This window comes from Lontra canadensis, unplaced genomic scaffold, assembly GCF_010015895.1.
Source record: "Lontra canadensis isolate GAN:19392208 unplaced genomic scaffold, GSC_riverotter_1.0 scaffold125, whole genome shotgun sequence".
NCBI lineage: Eukaryota > Metazoa > Chordata > Mammalia > Carnivora > Mustelidae > Lontra > Lontra canadensis.
The window spans coordinates 3,046,871-3,057,095 of NW_022631119.1; the positions used below are offsets into that span (position 1 = coordinate 3,046,871).

General features: G+C 36.9%; 1 protein-coding gene across 1 annotated transcript in view; it reads right to left on the reverse strand.

The window, feature by feature from the left end:
• Positions 1-6,565, reverse strand: part of LOC116857595 (zinc finger protein 850-like) — a 60,837-nt gene extending 54,272 nt beyond the window's left edge. The window contains exons 1-2 of the mRNA XM_032841839.1: positions 6,350-6,565; positions 4,796-4,854 (exon numbers count right to left, since the gene is read on the reverse strand). Coding sequence (XP_032697730.1) covers positions 4,796-4,854; positions 6,350-6,425 — 135 coding nt within the window. The 5' untranslated portion in view covers positions 6,426-6,565. The remainder of the gene's footprint in view (positions 1-4,795; positions 4,855-6,349) is intronic.
• Positions 6,566-10,225: the final 3,660 nt, after the last annotated feature.

The following is a 10,225-nucleotide window of genomic DNA, read 5'->3' on the forward strand; positions in this document are numbered from 1 at the left end:
GTGGGTAAAGGTCCAAGGACGGAATCATAGTTAGGCATCAGGGAAACGGGCTCAGGTTTTTGTTTCTTATTTGTTTTATTTACAGAGGATGAGAATTAAAACCATGACAGCAATGTAACAAAAGTCAAGAAACTAATAAATTTCTGGAAAAGAACGTTACTTGATCACATATATCCAACTCTTCCCCCCACTTAAAAACTTCAATATTGGGGCGCCTGGGTGGCTCAGTGGGTTAAGCCTCTGCCTTCAGCTCAGGTCATGATCTCAGGATCCTGGGATCGAGACCACATCGGGCTCTCTGCTCAGCGGGGAGCCTGCTTCCCCCCTCTCTCTCTGCCTGCCTCTCTGCCTACTTGTGATCTCTATCAAATAAATAAATAAAATCTTAAAAAAAAAACCAACAAAACTTCAATATTCATGTTAGGAAGTAAGGAAAAATTATTTATCTGTAAAGGCTCTAAGATAAAAAAGCACCCTATATCCCACATTTGGGAGAATTTATTCAAGAAACAGTACTGATAAGATAAGCAAAATGGGAAATACAAATGAAAATCACCAAACGCTTGATTGCAATTAGTGTTTCTTTTTTTTTAAAGATTTTATTTATTTATTAAAGAGAGAGTGCATGTGTGCACATGAGCTGGAGGAGGGGCAGAAGGAGAAGCAGACTTCCTACTGAGCAGGGAGCCTGACATGGGGCTCCATCCCAGGGCCCTGGGATCATAACTTGAGCCAAAGTCAGACCTTAATTGACTGAGGCATGCAGGCACCCCTGTAATTTTTGTTTCTGAGGCACTGTCTCTATTATCTATGATCATTACTACCATCATCATTACCATCACTCTCATCTATTGAGTAGTTATTATATACTAGGTAATATAATAATTTCTTTAGGTATATTAACTACTAAAATAACCTGAAAAGGTTATGCAATGGCTACTATTATCCATTTACAAAATGAGGAGGGGCACCTAGCTGGCTCAGTTGGTAAAGCGTGTGACTCTTAACAGGACAAATTTTTTTTTTTTTAGTAACATTTATAGTAAGAGCATAAAGGCAATTACATGTCAGTTCTGCAGTATATATATATATATATATATATATATATATATGCCAACTTTTTCTAAGAAAGGATTTTTTCTTAAAGATATATAAATATTAAATATGCCTTTAAAATTTGGAATATGACACATTTTTTTCTTGGATATTTTTTTTTTAAAGATTTTATTTATTTATTTGAAACAGAGAGAGATCACAAGTATGCAGAGAGGCAGGCATAGAGAAAGAGGAGAAAGCAGGCTCCCCGCTGAGCAGAGAGCCCGAAGCGGGCCTCGATCCCAGGACCCTGAGATCATGACCCGAGCTGAAGGCAGAGGCTCAACCCACTGAGCCACCCAGGCGCCCTCTTGGATATTTTATATTCTTATTTTTCAAATATATTCTAGACTCAGCTTGAATAGACTTGCCTTATTCTAAGAAAAATACTTAGAATCCTTTTTTTTTTTTTTATAATTTTATTTTTTATAAACATATATATATATATTTTTTTTCCCCCAGGGGTACAGGTCTGTGAATCTCCACGTTTACAAACTTCACAGCACTCACCATAGCACATACCCTACCCAATGTCCATAACCCCCCCCAACCCCCCTCTGCCCAGCAACCCTCAGTTTGTTTTGTGAGATTAAGAGTCACTTATGGTTTGTCTCCCTCCCAATCCCAACTTGTTTCATTTACTCTTCTCCTACCACATTAACCCCCCATGTTGCATCTCCTCTCCCTCATATCAGGGAGATCATATGATAGTTGTCTTTCTCCGATTGACTTATCTTAGAATCCTTTTTTAAAGATTTATTTATTTGAGAGAGAGACAGAGTGTGAGTGGGAGGAGGGGCAGAGGGAAAAGGAAAGGGAGAGACTCTCAAGCAGACTCTCCACTACTGAGTGAGTTGCTGGGGTTGATCTCAGGACCCTGAGATAATGACCTGAGTTAAAACTTAACCAACTGAGCCACCCAGGTGCCCCAAAATATTCAGAATCTTTATTCAGATAAGTCTGAAGATTAACTTAAAAAGAAGTTATAGGGCGCCTGGGTGGCTCAGTGGGTTAAGCCTCTGCCTTCGGCTCAGGTCATGATCTCAGGGTCCTGGGATCGAGTCCTACATCGGGCTCCCTGTTTGGCAGGGAGCCTGCTTCCTCCTCTCTCTCTCTCTCTCTGCCTGCCTCTCTGCCTACTTGTGATCTCTCTCTGTCAAATAAATAAATAAAATCTTAAAAAAAAAAAGAAGTTGTATTAGTTTAATAATGATAGATCCTATCCAAAAAGGATGTTTTAAAAATGTACTTAAATCCTCTTTCAGGCCACATCAATATCTTAGAAGTTTTTTTTCTCCCATACACATCAGATAATTTTTTTCTTTATGGTTTCGAGTCTACTCTTACCATCTTCCATTTTATTTTTCAGCTGATTGTGGTTTATATAGAGAATGCTATTGGTTTTTATGTAAGTTAATTTTGTGTAAATAAATTTTGTTTAAAAAATCCATATTGGATTCAGTCATTATTTTTCTTCAGCTGCCCACATTTATAACTATATTATCTAGCTATCATAATTTTGCATGCACCTTCCCAATTTTTATCCCCCATTATTCTCTCTTTGTTGTATGCCTAGGGACACAGAATTATAGTAAATAAATATGGTAGTATTGGCAATCTGGTTGTGTTGGTGGGAATGCATCTCATTTTCCCTAGTAAACATGGTGTTGGCTCTTAGCTTATTATGTGTGGAAAAATTAATAATATCATATTAAAGTGTCCTTTTACTCCTATTAAAGAGATTCTTTTAAATTCTGAAGTTCTGATTTTTTAAAAAATTAGCAGCTCTATGAAGCTGATTATCTTTTTTCTTTAATATGATGAATTATATTAATAGATTCCCTTAACTTGAAACATCAAGAAAAAAATTTCACTCAATTCTTCTCTAATTAGTCTGTAAATTCTTTGCAATGCCAGTTAAAATGTGAACAGAATTTTTATTCCTTTAGAACCAGATAAATTGATTCTAAAATTCAAATAGAAATTTAGGGGGTCCCAAGATAGCTAAGAAATTTCTGAAAGACTAGGAACTAGTTGTGTGTGGCGGAAGTGGGGAAATCCTTGCCTAAGCAACAGGGTTATTTTAAAGGTACAGTAATTAAAACATTGTAAACACACACACATACACACACAGAGTACAGTACTGGTATAGATATAGACAAATAGACTAAAGGAACAGAATAAAGAGCCTAGAAACAATTAAGCATGCACATCATAAATGTGGCATCACAAAAGAAATATCTATTTAACAAAAGTGTTGGAACAACTGGTCTTCTACATGTACAAATAATTCTAGTGATAGAATCATCAGTAAATTCCTACCTGAAATCCATTACAACATTAAATTCCAATTGGACTAAAGATGAAATATGAAAAAATTTTGAAAATAGACTATCTATATAACCTAACATGAAAGATGTCTTAGAAAAGACTACCATTGGCAACTTATGAAAAGGACGATTAAATACTGATGCTGTATGTTAATGTTGACTAAATTCTTATTGTATGCATATATGAATAAGCTAAATGTAACTATCCAAATTTAAAGTGTCTATACAGGGGCACCTGGGTGGCTCAGTGGGTTAAGCTGCTGCCTTCGGCTCAGGTCATGATCTCAGGGTCCTGGGATCAAGTCCCGCATCGGGCTCTCTGCTCAGCAGGGAGCCTGCTTCTCTTTCTCTCTCTCTCTCTCTCTGCCTGCCTCTCTGTCTACTTGTGATCTCTCTGTCAAATAAATAAATAAAATCTTTAAAAAAAATAAATAAAGTGTCTATACAACAAAAGATACATATCAACATAAAAGTGGCAGATTAGGAAAAGGTATCTATATAAATCCTAATGCTAAAGAAGGCATTTTTTTTTTTTTTTAAGATTTTATTTATTTACTTGACAGAGAGAGACAGAGAGAGAGAGGGAACACAAGCAGGGGGAGTGGAAGAGGGAAAGCAGGCTTCCCACCGAGCAGGGAGCCCAATGTTGGGCTCAATCCCAGGACTCCGGGATCATGACATGAGCCGAAGGCAGACGCTCAATGACTGAACCACCCAGGTGTCCTAAAGAAGGCATTTTTAAAATTCCCTAATTTCAAGTAGAAAAAGGACTAAAATCTCAACTGAAGAAAATATATATGCAGGCTCATTTGAAAGACATGTTCCATTTACTCTTCCAGATAATTTTAGTTTTTAATCTTTGGCCAGGACAGACTTTTTTAAAAAACTGAGCTTAAAATTATAAGAATTATGGAATTATTTCAGCATTTCTTTTTGACCTAGAGGCCAATGAGAAGCCTTCTCTTTCCAGGGGCACCTGGCTGGCTCAGTCGGTACAGCATGCAATTCTTGACCTTGGGATTGTTAAGTTTGAGCCCCATGTTGGGTATAATAATTATTTTTTTAAAAAATCTTTGAGAAGTTTTCTCTTTCCTTAATTATTAGTTTTTCCCTCATAAACAGTATAAATTATGGCATAAACTTTGTGTTCCAGTTTGCTTTGACATTCAAATTGAAATCAACATAAGAACTTTGTATTGACCTGTTCCTGCATAGCCACATCCCAAATTTCACCTGGTTCTGCTACTCTATTTTCCCTCACCTTAATTTTCATCAATTTAGTTTTTCCAATTTACTGGTAGGTTAAGGTAACCCACTGCAACTGCATTGCAAAATAATGCAGGAAACAAATAAATATGCTTAAAACGTACAAGAGACCTGGTCATATTCTCTTCTTCCTCCAAAAGGGCAGAGTCCTGAGGATGCCAAGCTGAGGGAAGAGAAATAAAGCAGATTTATTTCAGAGCTCCAGACAAAGGCATATAGAAATCTTCAGTAGCAGGTGGCTATAATATTATCTACAATGATACTTAGAGCACTGATAAATGCTAACCACCATCAGGCAATAGAGATGCTGAAATGTACATGAAAGACTAATGTTACCATACAGGATTGGATGGGAATTTCTGGAGGACTAAGTATAGGGTGCCCAATGAATCTACTGACAATATAAGCTTTCCCTAGGATCCTGGTATTTTATTCTTAATAGAAAGTTTATCTCAAGTACATAATAATAAATACCACAAAGATTAAGAATAATACAGTTTATAAAGCACTGTAAAAATATGGAAAAAACTTTAATCAAGTATAGGTTTAGGCATTGTAAACCACTTATATGATGGAATAAAATGAAGTCATGATTCTAATGACATTTTCGAGCAACTGTTTTTTGATCTAAAAAATTCAGGGCCTTCAGGTAAAAAATGTAAGAATGAATATTTGCATTTACTTCTCTCTCCCAAACCCAACCAAAATGAAAGGAACAAAGGAAGCTGAGTCTCATAGAGAATATAGAAGACTTCAGCAGATAAGAGATGTCAACAAAATTTTGGAAGCTAGAGATTAGACAGATGGCTGTTATCTAATTTAACTAGAGAAACCTGAAACTTAAGTGAGGGTGGGGGAATGGGGGGGGAAACATGGCAGAACCCTTGAAAGGCTTAGGAATGGAGGCTCTAAATACTTCTGCAGGCAGGAGTGTGGGATAGGAACCGAATATAAGGGGTTGGAACAATGTAGAGAAAATAAGGGAATTAAGTGAAAGTTGTAATACTGAAAGATGAGGTATGTCCCCCCCACAGTCCCCTACTTCCTACTGTGTTTGCCTTCCAAAAGCAGTTCTGGTTTATACTTCTCAAGCAAAATCTAGGATTTCTTGCTGGGGAAACTGACTAGCGCCACCCCCTCCCCCCAAACAGATACAGATCCTGACATTTAGTCAACTTTCAACCACTAATAAAACACCATATTAGAAAGAAGGGCAAGAAGGTGGGTTGGGGAAGGGTGGGGTGAGGGAGACAAGAAAGAGGTTAGGTAGAAAACAGAGATAAATCCTTATCTCCATTGTCAAAAATGTCAGCAGGAAAAATCAAGCATGAATGAGCAGTATGAGGATATTCAGGGAAGTGGAGCTGAATACCAAAATGTTCAAAATGGTTGCCTCTGGGGAGTTGGATCAGGGGATGAGGAAGGATAGAGTAGGAGATTTTGTTTATGGTTATATACTTAATAGCCCTTTAAAAAAATCTAAATGTAAGAAAAACAGAAATTTCAAACAATAGTCAAGTGAATAAACAAAAAAACAAATGTCTACCCTGCAGTCAGTAACACCCATGTGAACTTTCTTGGTAGGGGTACTGAATTTCCTAACCCCTAAATGTACAGCTTCTCTCTCCTAAACTTTCCCCATCTCTGAGCCACCTTACCTCTCCTTTCCATCATTTGGGTTAAACGCTCCATTGTCACACAGCTTTTGCTGATCTCTGAAGGCTGAGAGGTCATTCAGGCCTTGCCCACCAAGGGCAGAAAGGTTAAGGTAAGCTGTAGATACAGCAATTCCAGGGTCTGCTCTATCTCAGGCTTCTCCAGCCTCCAGGAGAGTTCTCAGGTCAGAAGGTCTCCTTCCATGATGGACACCTGCTCTCCAGATCTCCACCACAGATCTTTCTTATCTCCGTGGAAGCAGGACCTGTGGGCTTATCATATAAATTCAATTTACTTGATGTTTCCTCACTAGATCTCTAAGGTAACCAGCCTCTAAGATGGCTTCCAATGATCACTGCCTTATGGTATTCATGGTTTTTTTATACACCCCTCCCACACTAAATAGAGTTGTCCTATTTAACCAATAGGATACTGCAAAAAAATGACAGTGTGTGACTTCCAAAGTTAGGTCATGAAAGACATGGTGGTTTCTGTATTGCGTATTTTTGAATCATGAACATTGAAGGAAGTCGGCCACCATACGATGAAGACATTCAACCAGGCCTGGGGAGAGGCTCCTGCCAGCAGCCAACACTAACTTGCCAGCCATTTAGGAGGCAAATCCTCCAGCCATCTAGCCTTCCAATGACTGTAGCTTTGTTAACATCTTGACTGCAACTTCACAAAATATATGAGCCAGAGTATCCAGCTAAGTTGTTCCCCAACCCCCATAGAGTGCGAGATAATAAATGTTTATTGTTGTTTAAACTACTGAATTTTGAGGTAATTTGTTACACAATAGTAGATAATTAATACAGTCCCAATTAGTTTCCTTGCTTGTAATTCACATTCCCTGGAGTCACTGCCCAGAGATGCTGGATACAAAGACAGCAAGAATTTAGAGGAAAACTCAAAGACTCAGCACCTTAGGTTGAACCAGGCATTCAAGAAAACACCAAGACTCTAGAAACAAGGTAAACACAATAGTGATGTTCACATAATATCTGCTCTTCAAATATCTTCTGTGAGAATAAAGGTGTAGACCCAGTGCAGTCACAGATACAAAGTTGAGTCAAAAAAGATTCATATTGGGGCGCCCGGGTGGCTCAGTGGGTTAAAGCCTCTGCCTTCAGCTCGGGTCGTGATCCCAGAGTTCTGGGATCAAGCCCCGAGTCGGGTTCTCTGCGCGGCAGGGAGCCTGCTTCTCTTCCTTTCTCTGTGCCTGCCTCTCTGCTTCCTTGCGATCTCTGTCAAATAAATAAATAAAACCTTAAAAAAAAAAAGATTCATATTTACAACATCCCTAGGTTTGGAGTAAAAGAGAGTTGCAGCTATTCTGTTGCCTATTTATCTTTGGCAATTGAGGTAAAAGACATGTGCAACTTAGAATTCCCATACTCTTCATCTGAAATGAGAATTATACTCACATCACAATGATACTGGATGAATAAAATGGTTAAGTTAGGAAATATTAATTTTTCATCTGCTTTGAGTCTTTACTAGGTAAAAAAATAATTATACAAGAGAGTAGACTAATTCTTGCACTGTATGATAGAACAGAATAAGACAGAAACATTCAATTGTAATAAATTTTGAAATATTCCTAATATCCTTCATACAAGTTCCATTTTTTTCCTCTGTGGAAATTATCACAAATTATATAATTTATTTACCATTCATATTGTCTGTGTAACCCCTCATATAAACTCCATGAAAACAGGGATTTCTTAAATCTTAGTCATTGATGGTAGGTGCTCAAAAAAATATGTTGATTTAAATGGTGTAGCCACTATGGAAAACAGTATAGCAGTCAAAAGATGAAAAACAGAATTACCATACGATCCAAAAATTCCACTTCTGGGTACATACCCAAAAGAACTGAAAGCAGGGGCTTGAACAAATTTGTACACCTATGTTCATAGCAGCATTATCTGCAATAGTCAAAAGGTAGAAGCAACCCAAGTATGCACTGACAGATGAACAGATAAACAAAATGAGGTGTGTATATATAATGGAGTATTATTTAGCCTAAAAAAGGAAGGAAATTCTGACATGTGCTTTAACATGGATAAACCTTGAAGACCTTATGCGAAGTTAAATAAATCAATCACAAAAAACCCAATACTGCATGATCCAACTCATATGAGGTATGTAGAGTAGTCAAATTCATATAGAAAGAAAAATAGAATGGAAGTTGCTGGGACTAGGAGATCCAAGGAATGGGGAATTATTGTTTAATGGGTACAAAGTTTCTGTTTTGCAAGATGAAAAGAGTTCTATGGACAGATGGTAGTGACAGTGGTACAGCAATATGAATGTAATGCCATTGAACTCTACGCTTACAAATAATTAAAATGTTAAATGTTTTTAGTTTTATCAATATATAATTAAGGTACAAAAGATCACACACATTTAATGTATACATCCTGATGAGTTTGGACATATGTATATATTCATGATACCAGTTCCATAACCAAGGTATTAAACATATCCATCACCTCCAAAAATTTCCTTGTGTTCTTTTGTGTTTTGTTTCTATGGTAAGAACAATTAACACAATATATATACTCTTAGTAAAGTGCATAATACTCTATTATTAATACAAGTTCTGTGTTGTACAGATCTCTAGAACTTATTCATCGTGCATAGTGTAAACTTTGTACCCATGGAAAAATAATTCCCCATTTCCCTCTACTCCTAGGCTCTGGCAACCATTATTGTATTCTTATGCTTCTTGAATTTATTTTAGATATATCATACAAATTGAATCATGTAGTATTTGGTCTGTGACTAGCTTATTTCACATAGCATAATGTTCTTCAGGTTTACCAGGCTGTCACAAATGGCAGGCATTCCTTCTTTGACTAATATTCCATTGTATGTATATACCACTTTCTCTTTATCCATTCATCTATTGATGAATGTTTCCCTATTTTGACTATTGTAAATAGTCAATGAAAATGGGGGTGCAGATATTAAGATGGTAAATTTTATCTTCTGTGTTATGTAATCTCTATTTGATCACTATTAAAAAATACATATACATATATACACATCAGTATAAAAAGACATATATACACATTTATGTACAAAAGATGCATATATACATACCTAAACAAATGAATTCTACTAATTTGGGGAATTTAAAATCAGAGTTAAATAATATATTAGACAAGAATACCACCGAAATAGGTGGGTAGTTTGGAGTTCAAGTGTTCCAGAGTCTTAAGGTGGGGTTTTGTTAAGTATGCATGTTAAAAATTCAAGGAAAACAACAGAAACCAAAGCAGTGGAGAAAGAAAGGGGAATAAGCTAAATCTACACAATAAAAAAGCCACAAGTAAATAGAAAACAAATTTGTATCAGCAATCCCAATAAATGTAAATGAATCAAACTCACCTATTAAAATAACATTCAAGCAGGATAAGGGGGTAAAAAGCTCAGCAATATACTCTTTACCAGAGACCTGAAGTATAAAATCATAAAAAGAAGGGGTTGGAAAATGAAATTCCTGGATAATACGATAACAAGACCCGAAAAGGAATATTATCGGACAAGAGAACTATCAGTATACTGAGGAGCAGAGGTTTTTAAGACTGTACAGTCTGTCTTGTGCTCTGTTGATCCATGATGAGAATAGGTCCTGGCACTGTCCTCTTAGTGTGAGCAGCAGAAAGAACACATGTGGAGGAGCAGATCTAAAACCACCCTACAGTCTAGCTACTCAGTCAGCCCCAGCCTAAATAGGCTGAACAGAGAACCAGGAAACAGGTGAACATGAGAATAAATGCTTGCTGTTATATGCCGCTGATTTAGGGGTGGTTTGTTAGGCAGCATTACTATTCTGGCAATAGCTAGGTAATACATATGATAAAAGA